General features: G+C 35.2%; 1 protein-coding gene across 1 annotated transcript in view; it reads left to right on the top strand.

Moving 5' to 3' along the window:
• Positions 1-25606, top strand: part of FBXL5 (F-box and leucine rich repeat protein 5) — a 49758-nt gene that overhangs the window by 3873 nt on the left and 20279 nt on the right. The window contains exons 2-9 of the mRNA XM_082633151.1: positions 5822-6037; positions 8595-8690; positions 10039-10225; positions 12443-12625; positions 14984-15109; positions 18212-18360; positions 18993-19075; positions 19964-20689. Of these exons, the coding sequence (XP_082489277.1) occupies positions 5822-6037; positions 8595-8690; positions 10039-10225; positions 12443-12625; positions 14984-15109; positions 18212-18360; positions 18993-19075; positions 19964-20689 (1766 nt within the window). The remainder of the gene's footprint in view (positions 1-5821; positions 6038-8594; positions 8691-10038; positions 10226-12442; positions 12626-14983; positions 15110-18211; positions 18361-18992; positions 19076-19963; positions 20690-25606) is intronic.

Below are 25606 nucleotides of genomic sequence, written 5' to 3'. Positions count from 1 at the left end.
CTGCTGTTATCCAGACAGCAGTCCTTTTGGGTACGTAAAGGCAGAGATATTTCTGTTTTATAGCTGGGGATTTGTAGAGCTAGATTAGTTAGACCGAGTTTACATAAGCAGTTAGTGATAGATCCAGGTGGAAACCCAAGTCAGGATCATGATTCCTAGTTTAATTTTCTTCATATAAAACCAGAGTAGTTTCTGAAAAAATTTTCTGGTGACAGTCTATTATGAAATCTTTCTGCTAATTCACTGACCTTCCAAATTAGGATGATTTTAGGCAATATTTACATTGGATCACATCCTTTTTTCCAGTTTATTCCAATTCCTCAGTTTTTCCTCTAATCCTCAAAACTTGACAACATTAATTCTGCCAGTGAGCATGGAGTTTCTACTGTCACTTGGCCCTGTAGTAACTTGTATTGGCCATGTGAGATGCAGTTCCTATTCTTTAGGAGATTACAGTCTAACATTTGTGCTAGGATGGAAATCCAAATGCCCGATAGTGGGAGCAAAGGGAGGTATTTGATCAGCTCTACATTAAAGTGTCAGGAGTGGGCTTATAGTCTCTTTGAACTGATTTCTGAGAACAAGGTAGGTGATGGTTGTAAAGATGTGCATAGTACAGAGCTTTCCAGACTTTACAATAAACCAGCTATAAAAAATTCAAGTAATGGAGGCTTTATGGAGTGCCCAAGTTTTTCAGGTAAGGATATTACCTGAAGGGCCACCTACTTTATCATTTTATAAAGATAGGACATTTAGTGAGCAAAGCCATAGGGAGAAAATAAGCTCAGAATAATTCGAATAGATTATTTTTTAAAAATTGAATGAGTATAGCTTTATGAAGAATTCATTTAGTTTTCCTCTATTTTCTGTTTCTCTGCATATCTGTAAAACCTGTTATTGACTGACATTGGGTTATTGCAGAGAATACGTTTTGAATTGAGAGCTAAGGAGAGGAAGGAAAAGGGAATTTAATGAGTTCTTACTACATGCTTACTTACTTTTAATCCTCACAAGAGCCCTGTGAGACAAGTATTATCCCTTATTTAAAGATGAGGAAACAGACTTAGTGGTTAAGTAATTTACCCAACTCACTCAACTAGTAATTAGGGGAGCCCGAATTTTTAACATTTAGAATTTGTTTCCTTTCTGAAGCCCATGTTTTTGCATTACCTTACTGGTTCTGCTATTTACTACTAGCTATATGATTTTTGCCGCTCCGCAGCATGTGGGATCTTCCCAGACCAGGGCACGAACCCGTGTCCCCTGCATCGGCAGGCGGACTCTCAACCACTGCGCCACCAGGGAAGCCCTAGTTATATGATTTTATGCAGAACGTTTCACCTGTGGATCATAGGTTTTTCTATCTGTAAGTTAGTTTGAGCAGATAGTTATTAAGGTTTCTTCACTGAGTGTAAATCTCCCTCGCTTAAATGAAAGCACTGTCTGGCCAAGGAGAGAAAAAGTAAAAACTTATTTGGGGTAATAGTATTTGAGTTTTTGTTATGCTGTTTTTGATATCTGCTTCTAAACTTAATATCTAGTCTTTAAGTGACACACAACTTCAAATCAGTTTGAAGCCAGGCTGTAAGTATGATTTTAAGTTGTAGAATGTCTGAGGCAGAAAATCAGTTTTTTAAAAATTGTTTACATGATACTCTTTTTTTCTTTTTTTATAATTTTATTTATTTATTTTTGGCTGCGTTGGGTCTTCATTGCTGCGTGCGGGCTTTCTCTAGTTGAGGCAAGTGGTGGCTTCTCTTGTTGCAGAGCAAGGGCTGTAGAGCGCAGGCTCACTAGTTGTAGTGCACAGGCTCAGTTGCTCCACTGCATGTGGGATCTTCCTGGACCAGAGCTCGAACCGGTGACCCCTGCATTGGCAGGTGGATTCCTAACCACTGTGCCACCAGGGAAGTCCCAAAAAGTCAGTTATAAATTCTTTTAAAATATGGGAGATACCATGTTACTGATTGTTACTATTTGTTGATTATGTGTATCCTGTTCTATGTAGGTTCCTTGTTGAATCTGCTACGCATCAGACGATACACACTTATAGGTCACTTACGAACTTTTATAATCCTACTGTAGAACAGTGTTTTTCAAAGTGTGTTCTGTGACCCATTAGTGGGTCATGGAATCGATTTTGTGGGTCAGAAATAACATTAAAAAAATGAGGGGACTTCCCTGGTGGTCCAGTGGTTAAGACACGGGCTTTCGCTGCCGTGGACCTGGGTTCAGTCCCTGGTCGGGGAACTAAGATCCCACAAGCCGAGTGGTGCAGCAAAAAAAAAAAAGTGAAAAAGTAAATGATAGAGTACATCACAGATTAGGGAGGGAAATATTGTTTCCTGAAATTTGTTTGAAGTGTTTGTGATGTGTCTGTCTGGATTGTGCTGTATTTCATACTAAAGGTCATGGTTAAACATGTTTGAAAAAAAACTTCTTCGGGGCAGCATTTCTCAACTGCAACACTGTTGACATTTTGGGCCAGACGGTTCTTTGTTGTAGGGGCTGCTGTCCCGGGCGTTGTAGAATGTTTAGTCCATCCCTGCCATTTACCTGCTAAGATGGCAGTAGTGCTTCTGCAGTCTCTAAACCTTGTCCATTAGTTCCTGGGGGGCAAAATCGAACCCCTGGAGAGAACTAATATTTTAGAGCAAACATTCTTTCTGACAATTTACTCTGAAGAGATAGCTTTATGATTAGGACTAACATTGCATCTTGTGGAAGGTAAGTAGGTTTTATAGTTATAGAGACTTGACCTCTGTTTTGTTGTCTACCAGTTGTATGGTTTTGGGTAAGTTATTTTCTCTGAGCTTCAGGGTTTTCACCTATAAAATGGGAATTATAACATCTACTTCCTAGGATTGTTGTTAAGGATTAAATAATATCTAAAAATATTTAGTATAGTACCTAGCACGCTGTAGGCCTCAGTATGTCCCAGATATTATTAGGGTCTAGGTTTATTTTTTTTCTTAATCAAGTCTCTATGATTGAATAACTTTCTAGAGGTAAACAATTTAAAAAAATGATTCATATACACAATTTTTTTAAAAGTTAAACTGTATATGCTCAGGTTATTCTTTTCACTGCTAAATTTACTGACTTTAGGTACCAGATTAAAAACAGTTGCTCTTTTCAAGTGGAGAAAAACTGACTTGGGTAGGATAAGGACTTCTAATGATAGTTTTGTTTGGGTTAAATATAGGAATAACAGAAAAACCTAAGTAGGCTTATATATGTTATATTCCGTGTTCTTTAAATATATTAACTTATTAAATCATCACAAGAACCCTATTAGGTAGTTAATATTATTAGCCTTATTTTACAGATGAAGAAATTGAGTGAGGTACATAGCAACTTAGTGACTTGATGACAGAGATGGATTCACACCTAAGCAGTATGGCTCCAGAGTCAGCACTTTTAACCACTCTGCGGGATTAACTCTATGCGTAATGGAGAGTCCTTTTGTCTAATTTGGTTCTCAGTCTGTAGCATGAACCTGGTCTTTACCTTAGCTTGTTATTAAATCCAAAGGATTTTCTAATAGTCCAGTGAGACTATATGCAAAATTTCCTGGATGTCTTTTACGATGTTATTTTCCATAACTCACATGAGGACATTATTTAGTTTTTGCATCCTTTTTGTTTTTAAAAAATTTTATAGCCATTATTAATGCTTAATTTACCTCTTATTTCTACTTACTTAGTTTTAGTTTTTTTTTAATATAATGGCACATGATAGTATTTGCTGAGATTAGCCACTAGTGGATTTTGTTGTGATTTTGTGTGGCATTTCTTAGGATAAAATCTACAACCTTGGTTTAACCAAATCCATCCTGTCTGTTATTTTTGTATGGCTCAGGAGCTAAGAATGGTTTTTACATTTTTAAGTAGTTGGAAAAAGTAAAAAGAATAATATTTTTTGACATGTGAAGGTTACATAAAATTTAAATTTTAGTGTCTATAAATAAAATTTATTGGAATACGGCCACAGTCATTCATATGACTACTTTTGTGCTACAACAACTGAATTAAATAGTTGTTACAGACAGTATACCTCACAAAACTTAATATATCTGACCCTTTACAGGAAAAGTTGCTAACCCCTGTTGTATTGGGTTGGCCAAAAAATTTGTTTGGGTTTTTCCATAACATCTTACAGAAAAACCGGAACAAACTTTTTGGCCAAACCATAAATAATTTATTTATTGTGGTTACTGTTTGTTGTCTTATTTCACTAGATTGTAAACTCTGTAGAGGCAGAGATGTCTGTTTTGTTCACTGAGGTATCCCAAGTACCAGAAACAGTGCCTGGTTTATAATAACTGCTCATTAAATATTTGAATAGGGTAAAAAAAATCCCATGAATTTATAAAAATGAATGATTAATTTTCAAAGTAATGCTAGCTAATATTTATTTAGCACCAGTTCATTTAAATCTCACAGCAACCATATGAAGTACAGGCGGTTTTATTATTCCCATTTAACACCAAGAAGAAACTAAGACATTGAAGGAGAAAAGTAGCTTACCCAGGGTTACACAGCTAAATAAATGGTAGGACTGGAGCCTACTAGAGAATCTGTCTCTAGGTCTGGTTTTCTGTAAATGACTCTTATACCCAGTCCACCTGCCTTTTACAGTAGATCATTGGTTAAATTATATAGTGGAATAGTCTTGCTTTAGGAGTTTGTTGTCTTTTCTGATGCCTTGTCATGAGCTGACTGTTCCTGCCCAGAATAGGCAATTAAGACACCTTAGACTCTTCTCCATTTTAGGAATACTAGATCAGACTTTACAGAACAAGTTTAGGAAGTATGGTGTTTGTAGCTTCTTTTTCTCCATTTACTGTCTGTTGTTTTTAACCTAATCAGATTTTCCCTCTTAAAATGAATTTTGAAACTGGAATTGACATAATAGAAGATAGATTTAATATGACAGTGGAGGTAATAGAAGGTTTGAATATTACTTTGAACTTCATCTTGAATCGAGTTTTTTGATAATGTATATGCTTTGAACATGAGAATGTAACTTGACATTAAATGTAAAAAAATAAAATTATATCAGAAAAGTCATTTTCTCTTGTTGAATAGTAGAATTAAAGAAAATGACAGTGTATATATTTCTTTATATTTTCATTGATTTTTATCTTTCCTTCAAGCGCATTTACTTTCTCATGCCCCGATGTACAAGTTTTTCACATTGTACTATTGCAGTGCTTCCACTCTAAGAAGTACATGATCCTTGAATAAACTGCTAAGTGTTTCCCCGCCCCAAAAAAATTCTTCTAAAATTATCTGATAATGTTCTAATAGCTCAGTCAGTGTTTTCTGAACAGATCAGACTCATCTTGATATTAAAGTTTAAACAAATTATAATAGAAAGTTTTTGAATTTTTTACATTGTAAAAGTAGTATAATAGCATAAAGAACATTTGAACAAAGAAAAAAGTTCATCACGTTATCCTAACAGCTCTTTTAATGTTATATGTAACTTTATGGAGTATCTGTATTTAGTATGTGCACAGAGTAATGGAATTTTAGGTTTCGAGGGAGTCTGGTTTTATCTCTTTTATTTAAAGAAACTGTGTTTTGTTGGTGCGTACATCCTTCCCTTCAGAATTCAAACCAACATCTTCCTGGCCTGGGGCACTTTTTATTATACCATTATAACTTGTTTTTTATGAATTTCCTTTCCTACTTTAACAAAATATAAGGGAGGTATTTTGATATGTACAAAACTAAATAGGAATGCATTTGAGTATTTCCTATTGGTGCATATTTGCATGTATTTATTATGCCTTTCTTTTTAAATTTTTATTCAGCTTTCTAAAACCAACTTTTCCAACAACAATGATTTCCGTGCTCTTCTGCAGTCTCTGTATGCTACTTTTAAGGAGTTCAAAATGCATGAGCAGATTGAAAACGAATACATTATTGGTTTGCTTCAGCAACGCAGCCAGACCATTTATAATGTGCATTCTGACAATAAACTCTCTGAGATGCTTAGCCTCTTTGAAAAGGGTCTGAAGAATGTTAAGGTGAGTTGCAAAAATGGATATTTATCACAGCTTGTACCATCTTCTGATATGTCATTGGCAAAACTTGTTAGCATTTTATAGTAAATGATGTTACTATAGTATAGTAAATGTATGTTAAAGAAAAAAAATTACTCTGACACTTGTTAAAGATGGTAAGGAAGACTTTATTCAAGGGATTACTGCAATGGGGTTTTGCAGTAGGGGGAGAGAGATTGGGTTGAATTCTTATAGCCAGGGAGCAGGGGTGAGGGTCAGGAAAATTACTAAGAGGATACATCAAGGCTGGGAGATTCTTGCTAGACTGACTCTTGCTTCCTTTTGCTGAAGGCATACCAAGGTGACAAGATATTGAGGGTGGATAGATATTGAGGGTTATCAAATGCCAAGGGTGGTAGTGGTGGGGTTGATAGACTGATTCAGGATGATTTTGGTAAAACTGGACTAAGTGGGCCAAGGACAGAGCTCAAGGTCAGGGCCTGGCTGAGAAGACTCAGTGGATCCTGACTCAGGTTTGATGAGAATCTTTATCAGTTACCTCTTTGTTACTATATGTAAAATTCTATCATGAATACTGCTCTCCAAATCTTAAAGGTGTTTTTGTAAGTTGAAATTTCAATTACTGTAAAAATTTTACTTTCTGTTAACATTTGCTGAACTCTTAAAAGAAATCTGTAGTAAACACAGTTATTGGTGACTAAAGGTAGAATTGTTACTTAGAATGAACAGGGCCATAGGGGTGGTTACAAAGAATAATTTTTAATTGTATGATGTAAAATTAAAGATATTTTTGGGTGTAGTTTAGGATAATGGTGTAGAGAAATTTCCCTATTAATTATATTTATGTATTATAGGAAATTTGGTCTTCATTTGTCCCCCTTTTGGCTTGGTGAAACATAGACTTAAGTTGTAACTGTCAAACTACCATGCACCTTTCATTGATAGATTTGTGTTCTAGAAAGACTGTTCTTAAGCAGGGAAGAGGATGGATTGAAGGGGAAAAAAGACTCAAGCAGGAAGATTGTTATAAAAAATTATTGTAATAGTCTCTAGAAGAATACACAGCTATTTGGTGGGGAGGTAGGAGATTGGGTAGGGATAGGGTACTGGGAGGGAAGATGGTATAGGAAGATTTATTTTTTTATTGAATACTCCTTTGTACTGTTTGAATTTTATATCATGTTCATGTATTACCTATTCAATAAAATGATTAAGATCAGAACTGAAGTAGTGACTAGTGGAGACAGAAGGGAAGGGACAGACTTGAGAGTAATGTAGGACATAAAATTGATAGAAGGTAGTGCTTGCATATACAGGAAGGAGGAAAGGAGAAAGAGAAAGGAAATAAGAGTGAGAATTGACCTTGACTTTCTAGGGAATATAGAAGAGGCTAAAAAGATCCATTATGGGCAGGTTGGGTTTGAACTGCTTGTGCAGTCCAGGTGGGCATTTATAAGTAGGAGGCGGCATTAGTTGGGCTTCAAGGTTGGAAGGGTAATTTGGTTTGGAAAAGCAAATTTGATAATTATCAGCATGTAAGTAGAAATGGAAGCCACTTGGGCATGCCTAAGGAAAATGTGTAACATCCTAAGAGAATAGGACATTGGATAGACTATTGGGAAGCAGTTTAATAAATTAGTTCAAAAAGGAGGAGACTAGAGAGGACTCAGGAGGGTTAAGATATTCCCACATTTTAAAAGTTTCATTATTTTGTGAATTTTCCACATGTACTAAGTTGAGAGGGCTGATGCAGAAGTGATGGATAAGTTACAGGGAGATGTGACCATAGTTCATATGGGGAAGAACTTTTTAGCTGTTGTGCAGAGTTAGAATGATTTACCTCAAGGTACAGTGAGCTCCTTGCCTTTAGAAGTGTATATGGTCTTCTTCAGGGTAATGTAACAGGTATTCTGAATTGTTTAGTAGAGGATACACTAGATGACCTTAAAGGGATTCTGTAATGATATAGTCCAGTAGGCGCTTGTGAACTGCCCAGAGGTATATTATTAGGAAAACGGACACATTGAAATTGTATAAATGTATGCATTAGAAATCAGTAGAAGTTTTGAGCAAATACTTGCTATTTTTAGACTTTTTATGACATTTTTATTTATTTATTTATTTTTTGCGGTACGCGGGCCTCTCACTGTTGTGGCCTCTCCTGTCGCAGAGCACAGGCTCCGGACGCGCAGGCCCCATGGCCATGGCTCACGGGCCCAGCCGCTCTGCGGCATGTGGGATCTTCCCGGACCGGGGCACGAACCCACATCCCCTGCATCGGCAGGCGGACTCCCAACCACTGAGCCACCAGGGAAACCCTGTGACATTTTTAAAAGGAAGTATGAGATCACATTACTAAAGGAATGCAAGGTTCTTTTAAGAGATGTTTTGAGGCCATCTTTTATACTTAGAAAAGTACAGAAACCATTTTGCTATTTGTTAGTCTAATTTTTTACCCTGACGTTTCAAGTTACATTTCACACTGACTTTCTAGGATCAGATACAGTATAAATTATGAAGCAAAATTTTTATAGAATACAGTTTTTTTGTTTGTTTCTAGAATGAATATGAGCAGTTAAATTATGCAAAACAGCTGAAAGAGAGACTGGAGGCTTTTACAAGAGATTTTCTTCCTCACATGAAAGAGGAAGAGGAGGTAAGCATAATTTTTCCTCTTCGTGATTTTACTTTATAAAATTGGAGAAATGTTATTTTTCCTTTGAGTCTTCAAAATAATACATAGGAAGTTGAACCTCTAGATCATTTTAGAAAATGAAGAAAAACCCAAGGGAAAAAAGCATTAATTTTGTTTCCTTAGAGTTTGTTGCTTTTCATTGACTGAGTGATTGATTTAATTCATTTACTCAAAAAATATTTATTCTCTTATTATGTGTATGGCACTGTATTGAATGTTAACTTTTTATGCTACCCTAATGTCTTTTCTGAACCTTTAGAAGATCCTTTAAACTTTTTAATGTTTTCTGTATTTCCATTCTAAGTTTAAAGAATTTTTAGTGTTCTTTTTTTAGTAGTGGATTTTAGTAATTAAACGGTGGTGTTAAACTTATCAGTCTTATACCTAGTGCACATGTATTAGGATATCCCTGAATGGATGAGCAAAACATTTTCTCATTCTCTTCTTTCTCTGAAGTGGGATGAGTATCAGGATAAGGAATAGGGAAAATATTTTATGAGGAACTAGATTCTTGTTCAGCTGTAAATCAGTTATTATAGTGATTCTCACTATAAAAAGGCTTCACCTTATAATCAGATGGCCATTTTAAAAAAATCTACTTTTAAGCCCTTTCCAGACCAGTTAAATCAGGTGGGAGATAGATATTGACATGGATATATTTTAAAGGTTCCCCAAGTCATTGTAATATGCAAATATGCAACCAACATTGAAACCACTGAGTTACTAGAGCAGTGTTTCTTAACCTGTGATGCACATCAAAATTATCTGTGGAACAAAAAAAAAATCCCTTGGCTCCACCTCTAAAGATTCTAATTCTGTCAGTTGGAGGTTGGGACTAAGCAACTGTTTCAAAGAAGAAATCTCCTAGATAATATTGAATAGTTGAAGGTATCAGTAGAGCTCTGACTTTTATGGTTGGCAGTACACGGGGTACGGTTCTCATATGATTTAGAGGCCCTGTTTGGTTAGAGGTCAGTTGTTGTAGTAGCAGAAAGCAGTTACCTGACCTAAATGTCTCACCATAGGAGAGTGATTTAGAGTGTATGATAAGCTCTGTACAGGAGGACCTTCTGGTTTGGATGCTTTTAAATTGTTTCGAGATTGAGTGGAGAAGCCATAGAAAGAAGGATCTTGGTGGTGGTATTCTTTGCAATTTTTGGGTAAACTAACTTGGTGGTAACAACTAAATTTTCATGTTTTCCAAATATGTGGTCATAATACTACACTTGAGCCATTAATACTTTAAAAGATGTAGAGTAAAACAAAACTAATTAAGCATGTTTCCTTATGAGTATTTTGTTTAATTTAGGTTTTTCAGCCCATGTTAATGGAATATTTTACCTATGAAGAGCTTAAGGATATTAAAAAGAAAGTGATTGCACAACACTGCTCTCAGAAGGATACTGCAGAACTCCTTAGAGGTCTTAGCCTATGGAATCAAGCTGAGGAGCGGCAGAAGTTTTTTAAATATTCTGTGGATGAAAAGTCAGATAAAGGTGAGAGTCATATGCTTAGATAGCTAGCTAGCAATTTATTCGTTCCAAGGCCATTTACTTCTTGTTGATATGACCTTTATATTTTGTTCGAAGAATAATTTAGGCCATTTGTTTTCAAGTATAGTAAATTTAATTGAGGACAGTAGTTTCTATCTTAGAATTTAGTATTGTCTATGATAATATAACAGCTCATATACTTGGGCCATGTGCAGTATAGTGTTTCTTGAAGGAGTTTATATATATAATAATAACTTTGATTAGTGAGAATAACTATCAATATTATTTATATATAAATATATAATGATAATTTAATAATAATATTTTATTATTAACAATTATTATTTTGGCCAATCAAAATTATTGAAAACTACCATATACAGAGCACTTTTGCAGTGTCATCCAATTTTCTGAGCTCCACTGACCATAGTGGCTGTTTTTATCCTTCCTTGTTTTTTTCTTTTTTTTAAAAAATCAGTTTTCAAAATCATTTAATGCTTATAGTTTTATCTATAGTTTTATCTATAGTTTATAGCTTATAGTTTTTAGTTTTATAGTTTAGGGTACTTTCTCATTCTCTTGGCTTATATCCAGGAATACACAGGGGAGTGAGTATGAGAGGCATAGTTTTTCTACGTATAGTCACTTTGAGAAAACAAATGACAAATGTAAATAAAATATCTCTGCTTTTTTTATTCATAGACTACTTCCTCATCTTTATTCTTTCTTTTGTTTGATAGCTTTGCCTTTTTTTTTTTTTTTTTTTTTTTTTTTTTGCGGTATGCGGGCCTCTCACTGTTGTGTCCTCTTCCGTTGCGGAGCACAGGCTCCGGACGCTCAGGCTCAGTGGCCATGGCTCACGGGCCCAGCCGCTCCGCAGCATGTGGGATCTTCCCAGACCGGGGCACGAACCCGTGTCCCCTGCATCGGCAGGCGGACTCTCAACCACTGCGCCACCAAGGAAGCCCCAGCTTTGCCTTTTAAAATATCGTTAAATAAAATTATTGGCATCCTGAGGCTAGTAAAAATTCCTTTGCTTTTGCTAGATGAGAAATAGCAATGACATTCCTGTTAAAATTGTTTGAAAGTGTTTGAAATTGGTCCTTTTTTCTTATTTTTATTTAATAAAGTAGGTGAGATGCATGTTGGAACAAAATTGTTTTTATAGGTTAAGCTATAATTAAACTCGTAAAGCTTGTGTGCTTCACTCTGAAATGCAGCTTGTGCTTTAGACATCAAGTCAGGACCTGTTGTATCTGGTTTAATTTTAATTATAACATGGGACTTAAAAGCGTCACACTTACTATATTGAATTTTCCCACTCCTTCAAAGTAAATTATAGCTGCATTATGTTTAAAATATCTGCCATTTGTAAAGGGTTAGGTTAAAGTAATTGGATCATAGCATTTCTATATTTAAGTTGCTTTGTGAAGAAAAATATATAAGGTACTCAGATTCTTCTTAGTACATTAATGATGAAACTTTTATATTTTATATTCTTTATTGTACACCTCATTTGCAGTTTTCCTTTGTAAAGTTGCTACTGAAATAACCCATTATAGGAAATTGGATATCCAATGACTGTTTTCTATAATAGCTGCTGACAAAAGATTCCTGATAAATGTATACCAACATTAGAAATATTTATATTGTTTCAACTGGCTCATAAATAGGATAAGGTTGAGGCACATAAATGTTATAGAGGTCAGATTTCAGAGTTCTTACATGAAACGTGAAAATCAAAGAGGTAACACAAGGAAGCTGCTGACAGGAGTTGTAATGCATGAATGGAAAACGTTGTGAGATTTGTGTGCATCATTAAAAATGCCCTGGATTTCTCATTATTTGACCGACTCTACACTTGCTGACTTAAAGCTGTATAACCTGTTGGGTTCCTTTTTCAAATGATGCTTCTTACGCTACAAAGTGAGTATTGTTTTTTCTGCAACGCCTTTGTAAGAGGAAGTAAATCCTGTGTTCATTATTGTAGCTCCCACTGATGAAGTGTGATTTGGACCACGATAGTTTAACCCTACAGGTTCTTAACAAGTTTAACATCTCCATGTTACCTCTAATCCATGTTATTTCCTTTTCACATCTTGCAAGCAGGAAGGAGTGGACTTTAGGCACTGGATTTTATTTATAGAAATGTGATTGTAATTTCTTAACTGCATTTGCTCTTATAGCCTTTAATGTTAAAGGTTTTCTTTTTTATTTCAGAAGCGGAAGTGTCAGAACAATCCACAGGTATAACTCATCTTCCTCCTGAGGTAATGCTGTCAATTTTCAGTTATCTTAATCCTCAAGAATTATGTCGATGCAGTCAAGTAAGCACTAAATGGTCTCAGCTGGCAAAAACTGGATCACTTTGGAAACATCTTTACCCTGTTCATTGGGCCAGAGGTAGGTAAATGGGATGCTTAGTTTGTTTTAAAAATATTTCAATCTATTTTTTTTTAAGTATATACTCATAGACATTAATAAGTAAGGCCAGGGAGGGAAACTCTGAAAGGTTGACTAAAAATAGGTTTCATAGTTAGATTATATGTCTTTGTATACATTTTTTAAAAGCTAACAATTCTGAAGTATTCATGAGTGAATTACGTGATGTGTGCAATTTCCTTTCAAATAATTAGGAAAAAATAGTTGGGGATGGAACGAAAAATAATTGGCAAAATGTTGATAATTGTTTTTTCTTAATAAATTTATTTTATTTTATTTATTTTTGGCTGCGTTGGGTCTTCGTTGCTGTTTGCGGGCTTTCTCTAGTTGTGGCAAATGGGCTACTCTTCATTGTGGTGCATGGGCTTCTCATTGCAGTGGCTTCTGTTGTGGAGCACGGGCTCTAGGCGCACGGGCTTCAGTAGTTGTGGCTTGCGGGCTCTAGAGTGCAGGCTCAGTAGTTGTGGCACACGGGCTTAGTTGCTCTGCAGCATGTGGGATCTTCCCAGACCAGGGCTTGAACCTGTGTCCCCTGCATTGGCAAGCAGATTCTTAACCACTGTGCCACCAGGGAAGCCCCGATAATAGTGAAGATAGGTGATGAGTACATAGGGGTTCATTATGCTACTTGTTTAATGCTGCTTATTCCTACTTTTGACTATATTTGTAATTTTCCATAAGAAAACATTAAAAATAAAATTAATAGGTTGTCAGAAGAGCTTTAAATAATTAGATGAGTATTTTAAAAATATAAAATAAATTCTATAAAATTTAAAGATGAGGTACTGTTATGTTTCCCTTTTGATAGTAGCTCAAGATAACTGAATGTATTTTTGTCTTTAGCATATTTTTTTGTGATTAGTAATGCCTCATTCTATAAATTACAATTTCATATTAGTTAATTTCATTGTGGTAAGTTAGTTTTACATGTGAACAGTTAAAGAAAATTTTGCTTTCCTGAGCATATAATGCAGTCATAAAATAAATACAACTAATATGGCATATGTTCTTCTGTCACTGAATTAAAACAGTTTTTCTAGGTGAGTACCTCAAATTTCACATTAATTTTTTTTAGTTTTTTATAATTTGTCACTTTGACATGGAAATATATATTTTTTACATAAAGTGTGAGTCTGATTTAAAAATAGTTTTATTTTTTATATCAATATGTAGCACTTTTAAATAAGCTTTTGTTAGATATATAATATTTTTTTCATGAAGCTATTTGGAGTATTGGGTAGACGTATATGATCCAAATGATTAGAATTATTATTTTTATATGGAATAATTTTTCTTATTGTAGGATAATATATTAAGTGAAAAGTCAGATAAGGCAAGTATGGATATATCACATACTTTTTTATTAGCTGTATTTTTTTGATTATGAAGAATTACTTATTAGGTAGTAATACATAATTAGGTTCTGTTTGATATAAAGATGAAATATGATAATGCTATGCTAGATTCTGTGAAGTTAACCAGATATTAAATATGCTGCTTTTTTTTCTGTTTTTAATATGCTTAAACAAAAAGTTCCAATAAAAATGGTTGTAATTTAATTTATTTATGGTATTTGTTTCCTGTGATTCTTGATCACAATTGATTTGACCCCCTGCAGGGGATGTTTTGAAATGCCCGTGGAGGCATTTTTGTCCCATCTTGGAGTATTGCACTGGCATCCAGGGGGTAGAGGCCAGGGTTACTGCTAAACACCCTGCAATGCACAGGGAAGCACTCCACAACAAAGAATTACCCAGCCCCGAATATCAATGGTGTTAAGGTTGAGGAGCCCTCACTTAGATGTAATGTTAGGAATTCAATAAATTAATTCTGCATTGTCTTGCACTTCACAATCATGTAATTTAATCGCAGCATATTCTCCAGGATCTTTAAATTTATGGTTTAGCTTTACCTTAATCTTTCCCTTTTTCTGTTCCCACCTACTTCTGAATTGCTAATTCACTACTGAGCAGAAAGTCTTGCTTCCTTTTGTTTATTAGCAATTGTCTTAATGGGGGTATTGCTGGAGCCAGTGTGAAGCCACAGTAGGGAAAAAGGTTAGGTTGTTTTCAGTGATTTCTGAAATTTCTTAAGACTGTTGATAATTATTTTTCATAGTTTTTTGGTATGTCTGAAAATGAATTCTGTGCTTATTTAAATGTAATTTTTTAAACCACAATTGTTTCTAACAATAGGTGGCTCATTGTGTATGGCTCACATATTTTTTGTGTGCAGACATTTTTGTTATAAATAGGTTATTTTTTTGTAATGGTAGCCGATCTAATCTTATTTTGTTCCTTTTGTTTATTTGTTGAGTAGGTGACTGGTATAGTGGTCCTGCAACTGAACTTGATACTGAACCTGATGAGGAATGGGTGAAAAATAGAAAAGATGAAAGTCGTGCTTTTCAGGAGTGGGATGAAGATGCCGATATAGATGAATCTGGTAAGCTGTGTCTGGGATTAAAATTGTTACATGGTGCTTTAATAATTACTGTTACATTTAACAAGTACTTAGGTGCTAGGATTTATGTATTTTGTGTTTTCTAAAAAAACTGGTGTTTTTAAGCCTACTACTTTTTAAACTTTCACGGAATAGTAAGCGTATTTAAAATTCTGTTTAAAGTAATTTTTAAATGTGTGTAGCTTGTTTCCCATATGTTTTTTTTAATAGATTTATTTATTTATTTGTTTGTTTGTTTTTATTTTTGGCTGCGTTGGGTCTTCGTTGCTGCCCGCGGGCTTTCTCTAGTTGCAGCGAGCGGGGGCTGCTCTTCGTTGCGGTGCACGGGCTTCTCACTGCGGTGGCCTCTCTTGTTGCGGAGCATGGGCTCTAGGTGTGCGGGCTTCAATAGTTGTGGTGCGTGGGCTCAGTAGTTGTGGCTCATGGGCTCTAGAGCGCAGGCTAAGTAGTTGTGGCACACGGGCTTAGTTGCTCCACGGCATGTGGGATCTTCCTGGACCAGGGCTCGAACCCGTGTCCCCTGCATTGGCAGGCGGATTCTTAACCACTGCACCACCAGGGAAGCCCTCCCATATGTTTTTATATTTATTTAAATGCTTTAAAAAATCAGAAAATGATGGCTGTTTTCCTTATTGAAATAATATTCATTCATTATAGTGCTATTCAGTTTACAGTGTGTTTTTAGGGCCACTTCATTTGATCAGCTCAGTAGTATATATTGAGTCGTCTGTGGCCCAGAGGAAGGAGCATAAAGCTGTTGAACCTGTTTATTAATTTGTACACAGTCATGCCACTTGCCTCACATGGTGGTTATAGAATTAAGAAGTAATATATATGAAAATTCTTTGTAAATGGTAAGGGATTATATAAGCTAGTGTAGCCATTCATTAAGCACCGTGGGAGAATTCAAGGGTGATGAAGACTATCCCTACCCTCAAAGAACTCACAAACGGAAGAATTTAGAATACATGATTCTTAATCAAGGTAACGTATTGGAAAATGCTGTAATAGAGGTGCAGAAAGATGCTGTTTGGGAATATGGAGGAGAAAGACACAAATTCTACCTTAGATGTTACTTTAGAGAATCATTATTAAAAGATGATGAAAATAGTAAAAAAAAAAATTAATAAGATATTCTTCTGCTTCGTAAAACTGAACCTGTAGGAATTTTTTATTTATAAGTTGCCCACTTATAGTAAGCTGGTCTGGCAAAAGAACTAAACTTGTGGAAAGTAAGGAATATAAATACAAAGATTATTGTTTTAGCAGCAAGTTTAGTTTTTATGAAATGAAGGTGCAAAACACCTTGATATAGTTTTAAATGTTTGGAAGGTGTCATATAAGGAGGAGGTCTATTCCAGTTAGACTTGGTGATTTGCTTATCCTGTGGCAGGCATTTTCTGGGCATGAGGTTAATAGTGAACAAAATGGAAAAAAAAAAATCCTTGGCTTTGTTTAGCTTAAAATTTGGAGGGGGAGGCAGACAGTAAAGACAGGCAAAATATATACTGTATTAGATAGTGTTAAGTGCTGTGGAGAATAATAAAGGAAAAGCGTGCCAGGAAGAGAGGAAAGAAGTTACCATTTTCAATAGATTGAGTAGTTAAGGTCCCTTGAGAAATTTGAGCAAAGACCTCAAGGAGTTAAGCCTTTACTCAGATGTCACCTTAGGGAAGACTTGATTTATCCATTGTAAAAAATCAATTCATAATACCTGTGTTGAGTTTTAAAGGCTTTATCAAACTTATAATGTGTTTATCTCAGCACTTAAAGATAGACAAAGAGACGGCTGCTGTTGTTTTCTTTCATATTGAGAGGGAAAGGTTAAGGTTATAATGATGGAGCCTTTCTAAGGTAATATATCTGTTTAGCTGTTTAGTGTATCTAAGAGTAAACTTTGGATCTGTCATCTATGTTAGTGCTTTTTCAGCTTAGCTGTCTTTACTAGTCTTGTAGAGAAGTTATTATTCTTCATAGGATGTTTAGTTTTCTTTTTTTTAGGATTTCACAGTAAACAGTACACATTTAGATAGAGAGAGCCACAGAAACAAAAGAATCATTTGGAAATAAAATTGTAGTAGAATAAATAGGGTTCACTAAAAGTCACTTTTATCCCTGTATTTCACATATATGTCTAACTAAAGGAGGAATTTAGAATAATATCTGTAAACATGGGAACAGTCAAAAAGTCAGAATTATTGTTTCTATTTATATTCCTTTTGTCAGCTACACTCAGTTTTGTTTTAAATGAGACTTCCTCAGCTTATCCTGTTAAACTGTTTTATGTTTGGACACATTTGAGTTAGGTCTTCAGGTAAGCAAAAAAGCAATAGGATCCTGAGAAAGGGATAAAATTATTAGTTCATTCTTTTTGGTGTAGTGTGTTTTTTTTTCTTATATCAAATTGGAGTTTGTAGGGTTTTTTTTTTTTTTTTACTTGTTACAGTAGTGCATCCTGTTATACACATCTAAACTCTATAGAAGTTATTAAGCAGAAAACAAAAGCCATAATCATTTTTAATTTCTTAAAAATTCTAAGGTACTTTTCTTTGCTTGATTCGTTATGACCAGCCTAACTTAATTGTTTCAAATCTCTTCTAGCTCTGTGTCCGTTTTATTGATATTTATGTAAAATAATGAATTGACACTTTTTATTATTTTTATTATGGTTCATTTTCCTCTTGATATCCTGTATTCTCTTGAAGAACTTATACTATTCTTCAAGTAGTCAAAGTTTTTTCCCAAATTTTTTTGGTGCCTGAAACTGGAGTTATTTTTATCTTCCCTCTGATAATTAGCTTGAGAAGAAAATTACCTTCAACCTTGAAGCATGTTAAAAAATTCTTCCTTTCATTCCCATTTAAACCTTTTTTCTTTTTCTTTTGTCTCTTTTTAGTTGATGTCAGACCTGTTAATATAAATATTAAGTCCTGGCGAATGAGAACTTGTCCATTTAATTTGCATATATAGGGGAGGTTAAAAGGAGAGCAAAAAGTATTTCATATTTAATGATTTGGTGATTCCTTGAGTAGCCTGATCATAATTAGTGTATCAAGTTCTTAGACTTTTGAATTCATTTTACAGAAGAGTCTGCAGAGGAATCGATTGCCATCAGCATTGCACAAATGGAAAAACGTTTACTCCATGGCTTAATTCATAATGTTCTACCGTATGTTGGTACTTCTGTAAAAACTTTAGTATTAGCGTACAGCTGTGCAGTTTCCAGCAAAATGGTATGTATAAATTAGCACTAGTTTGGGTATTAAGAAAAAGTAGCAATGATCTACATTTTGTTTGCTTATTCCTGAGTTTAATTAAAAAAAAAATAACAGTTTACCCATGAGTGTACCTTCCCATGGGTAGGCATACACTGCTAATTTTCATCTTTTTTCATTTCAGTTCTCATAGTAATCTTTGTACATAGATATCATTGTCTTCACATTATAGAAAAGGAAACATAGACTGAGAGATTAAACAGTTTATTTAGTTTCACAGATGTTAAGTGATCAAGCCCAGTTTTATATGATTCTTTATAATGTGTAAGGCATGGTAAGACGGGCAGGTGAAATTAAATCACGGTTTTATAAAAGACTATCTTTTGATATCCTACATTAGAATCTCCTTGGGTATTCCTTAAGAATGTAAATTTCCTGGGTCTAATCTTAGAATTACTAAAACAGATTTTCTGGGATTTCATCACAATATATATTTGTAAGGCAGAATTAAAGTGATTTTTACATGCAGAAAAGTGTGAGAACCACTGGATATATTACTTACTAAAAGTTATATATTACTTAGTAAAAGTCATGTCTCTAACCTAACTAAATTCTGCAGATCTTCACAGTGACTTTTTTTTCCCTCTTAGGTTAGGCAGATTTTAGAGCTTTGTCCTAACTTGGAGCATTTGGATCTTACCCAAACTGACATTTCAGATTCTGCATTTGACAGGTTAGTTATTTTTGAATATATAAATTTAATGATTTCTTAACTATGAATCAGTAGAACTGTTCTGTAGTTTTTCATTAACATAATTGCAGTTTAATCATACTATTACTTTCTACTATCAGATTTTGGTCATGTTATGGTAATAGCACCCTCCAATTCTTTGCTCTTGTCCTTAGGTCCCAGCTGATTCAAAACTTATATATGTATCATCCTGTCACCTTTATAATCTTGTACTGTGTCTAGGCTTTTGAGCCTTGCTGTGTAACCATGTAGCTTGGTACTGTGTTTTAAAGAAGTTTTCATTTTCACCTGGGCTCCCAGTACCATTTGGCAAAGCTCCCTCTTCATAGTTATTCTAAAATTCTAACACTTTCTTCAAGCAACCCGCAGATTTTATTTCTTTGGATGCTGCTACTTTCCTTCTTATTCTACCTTGCCCTGCTGTTTCCCACCCTAGCATTTATATCAGCACCTCTTTTCCAATTTCAGAGGGAGAAATGTATTCTTCTCTGGCTAAGGCTAATTCTCTACCAATTCCTAGAGCTTGTTCTTCTGGATCTTTCTCCTCTAATTATTATTTTCTTTCTTTCATGTGTGTACAGCCTTTCCTCTATTGGTTATTTTTCAGGATGAAAAACAGTCTCTCCCTTCCATACCCTTCTCCTTTCCTGCTCTTCTTTTGGGTTAGCAATACTCTTAGTTCCTAATTACTCTTATTGTCTTTTCATATTCCTAGCATTTAAAGTAGTGCCTAACAACAGATATTCAGTAAATGATTGATTATATTAGATTTAAAATCTTTCTTGTAGTTTCCATTTACTTATGTATAATCAAATGCTTTTGAAGAATTTAACAATATCCACTAATAGTCTTGTTACCTCTTAATTATAGTTGGTCTTGGCTTGGTTGCTGCCAGAGTCTTCGGCATCTTGATCTATCTGGATGTGAAAAAATCACAGATGTGGCTCTAGAGAAGATTTCTAGAGCTCTTGGAATTTTGACGTCTCATCAGAGTGGCCCTTTGAAAACTTCAACAAGCAAAATTACTTCGACTACCTGGAAAAATAAAGACATTACCGTGCAGTCCACCAAGCAGTATGCTTGTTTGCACGATACAACTAACAAGGGCCTCGGAGAAGAAATAGATAATGAACACCCCTGGACTAAACCTATTTCTTCTGAAAATTTCACTTCTCCTTATGTGTGGATGTTAGATGCTGAAGATTTGGCTGACATTGAAGATGCTGTAGAATGGAGACATAGAAATGTTGAAAGTCTTTGTGTAATGGAAACAGCATCCAACTTTAGTTGTTCCTCCTCCGGTTGTTACAGTAAGGATATTGTTGGACTAAGGACTAGTGTCTGTTGGCAGCAGCATTGTGCTTCTCCAGCCTTCGCATATTGTGGTCATTCATTTTGTTGTACAGGAACAGCTTTAAGAACTATGTCAGCACTCCCGGAGTCTTCTGCATTGTGTAGAAAAGCATCAAGGACTAGATTGCTTAGGGGAACAGACTTAATTTACTCTGGGAGTGAAAAAACTGATCAAGAGACTGGGCGTGTACTTCTGTTTCTCAGTCTGTCTGGATGTTATCAGATCACAGACCATGGTCTCAGGTAAGTAATCTGTTGCAGAGTATTAGGAAATGGACATGTTTTCATTCTCAAATGGAGTGGAAAATTTTGAATCTAAGTCATTCCTTTCAGCTGATTTATTTAACCGAAAGAGTTAACCACTTCAAAGAGTTGTCCTACTTCAAAATTTTGGAACGATACAACTTCAGCATGAAGTTTCAGTCAGTTCAATTCCTTTGTAATGTGGAAGAACATAAATTTAAAAGTTTAATAAATACTTACAATAAATACATGCAACACATTTTCTAAGGTGCTTTAGTGGATGTAAAGATGAATAAGATACAGTTTTTACCCTCTAGGACTTGTAACAGAGAAGAAAATATGTATACTATATTCTGTGTATTATTTGTGTACATCCTTTAAGGGATATTGAATTAAAGATTCTATGGGGATCAAAGGAGAGAGAGAGAGACTTCTCATCCAATTGCAGCAAATGATCAGAAAATGTTATGAAGAGGGGCTTCCCTGGCGGTCCAGTGGTTAAGACTTCGCCTTCTGATGCAGGGGGTGTGGGTTCGATCTCTGTTCGGGGAGCTAAGATCCCACATGCCTCGTGGCCGAAAAACCTAAACGTAAAACAGAAGCAATATTGTAACAAATTCAATAAAGACTTTAAAAATTGTCCACATCAAAAAAAATTTTTTTAATCTTTAAAAAAAAAAAAAGATAAAATGTAATGAAGAGGTAGCCCTTAATTGAACCTTGAAGATAGATGAAGGATTTTGATAGGTGGCAGAGGGAGAAGAGACCATTCCAAGCAGTAGGGATCATTTGAGCCCACAGTAAAGCACTGTTTAACTGTTGTTAGGGTATTTTGTTGTTATGGTTGTTCTCAGCGTTAATGTTTGATTATCTATGACATGAGCCTTCAGAAATTGATTTTATGTTTTCTCTTTTACCCTGTAATAGACTTGAATTTTACTAGGGCTCCTTAATAATGGGGTGTCAGGCATGTTAAACAACGAAAATTCATCCAACATAAAGCCTATTACCCCCTCTTGTCTTTTAAGTGTGATCTTTAGCAGATTAAATTGAACTCAGTGGGGGATGTTCAGAGGAGTATTCCCATTTGGTTGTAGAGAAAGATGTGTATTGGGGAATAGTGGGGAATAAGGCTATGACAGAGTTTGAATTCAGGGAAGAATTTATTTGGGGAATGGGGAACACAGGAACTATCTTACTTGATATTATTTGGACTGGTAGCTTATCAAAAAAGCTGCAGTCTGAGTGCAGCTCAGATTTTAAAAGTGCAACTCCTTTTAATCAGATTATCTTGAAGGAGTCTTTCTTAATCATTTAAATATTTATTGAGCATCTGTTGTGTGACTTGCCCTCTTCTAAATGCTAGGGATCCAGAAAAAATGACTCAAATTTCCTGCTCTCATAGAGTTTATAATCTAATGGTAGAAATAAGACAACAAAGATGTAATATCAGACTGGATGTTCTGAAGAAAAGTGAAATATGTTTATGGGGTACAGAATACAGAGAATGCTCCTTCACATTTGATGGACAGGAAAGGCCTTGAAAAGAAGCATTTTTTTGAGTAGAGATTGGGATGAAGTTAGTGAATTTTGTGTGCATTTCCTGGGAGAGAAGCTAAGGAAATCGAAACTACAAATTTGATTTTTAGAAACCGCTTTCTTCTTGCATTTATTCTGTTGGTTTAAAAAGTATTTCAGTTAACTTAAGTTCAGCTGGTGTTCAGGTTTGAGAACAAATACAACTTGTGCAAGCATTCACCTCAACTTGGGGGAACAGAGTTGCTAGTTGGGAGTATTCTGTGTATCCTTCTGTAATAGTCATGTTTTATTCAGGGATGGGTAGCATGAATTTTGGCAAGTTGGTTATGGGCTTGTTAAAAGAGCATTCACTGTAAAAATGTAGGTTGAAAATCAAAGTTTTAAACTAGATTGAAGTCATAGGGAACATATAGTGTAGTGTGTAGTCTTCATGCAGCATTATCTGGTTTTCATAGGAATGAAATAAAATAAATTTTGGCTGTCATTGAGTAGAAATAGCCTGTTTAAATTTTCAGCCTTCTTTGGCCCCCTCACGTTGCCATTATTGTTTCGGTACAAACTGTTCCTTTTCTCCTTGAATCCAAGGCAACTGCTCTTGAATCTTTTGCAGATAGCATGTATCGTTGGGTCTTACAGTCAAACATTCTGTCATTTAATCTTTCGGTTTCACAATAAGCATTTAATGTAATTACTGATAGGTTAAATTTATGCCTACCATCTTACTGTTTGTTTTCCCCCTGTTTCTCTTTTCTTTATTCTTGTTTTGTGTTTTCCTGACTTGTTTTGGATTTATTAAGTATGGGTTGGCCAAAAATTTCCTTTGGTTTTTAAGTAAAAATAAAATACATTTTTCATTTTCACCAAGAATGTTATGGAACAACATATTCACTGTTTTGTTCCACCACCTTCTGCCATTTTTGAGGCAACTTCATAATTCCATCTTCCCAAAACTTTTTATCTTTTTGAGCAAAGAACTGTTCCAGGTGCCTTTTACAGTCTTCCAGGGAATTGAAATTTTTTCCATTGAGAGAATTTTGTAAAGACCGAACAAAATAAATGGAAATCCGAAGGTGCAATGTCTGGTGAATACAGCAGATGAATCAGAACTTCCCAGCCAAGCTGTAACAGTTTTTGCTTGGGCATCAAAGAAACATGCGGTCTTGTGTTACCCTGATGGAAGATTATGCATTTTCTGTTGACTAATTCCCGACGCTTTTTGTTGAGTGCTGCTTTCGGTTGGTCTAATTGGGAGCAGTACTTGTTAGAATTACCTTTTGGTTTCTGGAAGGAGTTCATAGTAGAGGACTCTGTTCCAGTCCCACCATATACACAACATCACCTTCTTTGGGTGAAGACCGGCCTTTGTTGTGGTTGGTGGCAGTTCATTTTGCTTGCCCCACGATCTCTTCCACTCCACATTATTGTACAGTATCCACTTTTCATCGTCTGTCACAATTTGTTTCAAAATGGAACGTTTTTGTTACGTTTCACTAGAGAATTGCATGTGGAAATACAGTCAAGAAGGTTTTCTTCACTTAACTTATGTGGAAGCCAAACATCAGAGCGATTAACATAACCAAGCTGGTGCAAATGATTTTCAGTGCTTGATTTGGATATTTTGAGTATGTCGGCTATCTCCTGCATGGTATAATGTTGATTGTTCTCAGTGAATGTCTTCATTTGGTAGCTATCAACCTCAACTGGTCTACTTGACTGTGGAGCATCATCCAGCAAGAAATTCCAGCATGAAACTTCGCAAACCACTTACACTTTCGATCAGTCACAGCACCATCTCCATACACTGCACAAATCTTTTTTTCGTGTTTCAGTTGCGTTTTCTCCTTTCTTGAAATAAGAAAGCATAATATGTCGAAAATGTTGCTTTTTCTTCCATCTTCAATTTTTAAGTGGCTACACAAAAATTCACTAGTTTTGATAAGTTTTTTTTACATGCACACTGATATGACAGCTGTCACAAAACAGTCTAACAAAATTGTTTTAAATGAACTTAAATACAACTAAGCCCAACTAAAGCCATCTTACGGGAAAAAAGAACGAACTTTTTGGCCAACCCAGTACTTTTTAGTATCTGTTTTATCTCTACTCTTGTTTAGTATATCATTTAGTGTTTGCTTTAGGGTTTGTATGTACCTTGTAAATAAAATTTTGGTAAAATGTACAAACCACAAAGGTTACCATATTAACGATTTTTTCTTAAATTTTATTTTATTTTTCTAAACAGCAGGTTCTTACTGGTTATCCATTTTATACATATTAGTGTATCTGTGTCACTCCCAATCTCCCAGTTCATCCCACCACCACCCCCCACGCCACTTTCCCCCCTTGGTGTCTATGTTTGTTCTCTGCATGTGTGTCTCTATTTCTGCCCTGAAAACCGGTTCATCTGTACCATTTTTCTAGGTTCCACGTATACGCGTTAATATATAATTGTTTTTCTCTTGCTGACTTACTTCACTCTGTATGACAGTCTAGATCCATCCACATCTCTACAAATGACTCAGTTTCATTCCTTTTGATGGCTGAGTAATATTCCATTGTATATATATACCACATCTTCTTTATCCATTGGTGTCTCGATTGGCATTTAGGTTGCTTCCGTGTCCTGGCTATTGTAAATAGTGCTGCAGTGAACATTGTGGTACATGACTCTTTCTGAATTATGGTTTTCTCTTGGGTATATGCCCAGGAGTGGGATTGCTGGGTCGTATGGTAATTCTATTTTTAGTTTTTTAAGGAACCTCCATACCGTTCTCCATAGTGGCTGTATCAATTTACATTCCTACCAACAGTGCAAGAGGGTTCCCTTTTCTCCACACCCTCTCCAGCATTTGATGTTTTTAGATTTTCTGATGATGCCCATTCTAACTGGTGTGAGGTGATACCTCATTGTAGTTTTGATTTGCATTTCTCTAATAATTAGTGATGTTGAGCAGCTTTTCATGTGCTTCTTGGCCATCTGTATGTCTTCTTTGGAGAAATGTCTATTTAGGTCTTTGCCCATTTTTGGATTGGGTTGTTTGTTTGTTTAATATTGAGCTGCAGAGCTGTTTATATATTTTGGAGATTAATCCTTTGTCTGTTGATTCGTTTGCTAATATTTTCTCCCATTCTGAGGGTTGCCTTTTCATCTTGTTTGTAGTTTCCTTTGCTTTGCAAAAGCTTTTAAGTTTCATCTAGATCCCATTTGTTTATTTTTGTTTTTATTTCCATTACTCTAGGAGGTGGATCAAAAAAAGATCTTGCTGTGATTTATGTCAAAGTGTGTTCTTCCTGTGTTTTCCTCTAAGAGTTTTATAGTGTCTGGTCTTACATTTTGGTCTCTAATCCATTTTGAGTTTATTTTTGTGTATGGTGTTA

This window comes from Mesoplodon mirus (assembly GCF_964341445.2).
Source record: "Mesoplodon mirus genome assembly, chromosome: 2".
In the NCBI taxonomy this organism is placed as follows: Eukaryota; Metazoa; Chordata; class Mammalia; order Artiodactyla; family Ziphiidae; genus Mesoplodon; species Mesoplodon mirus.
Note: the sequence above shows the minus strand (reverse complement) of the source record. Positions and strands in the feature narration are given on the sequence as shown.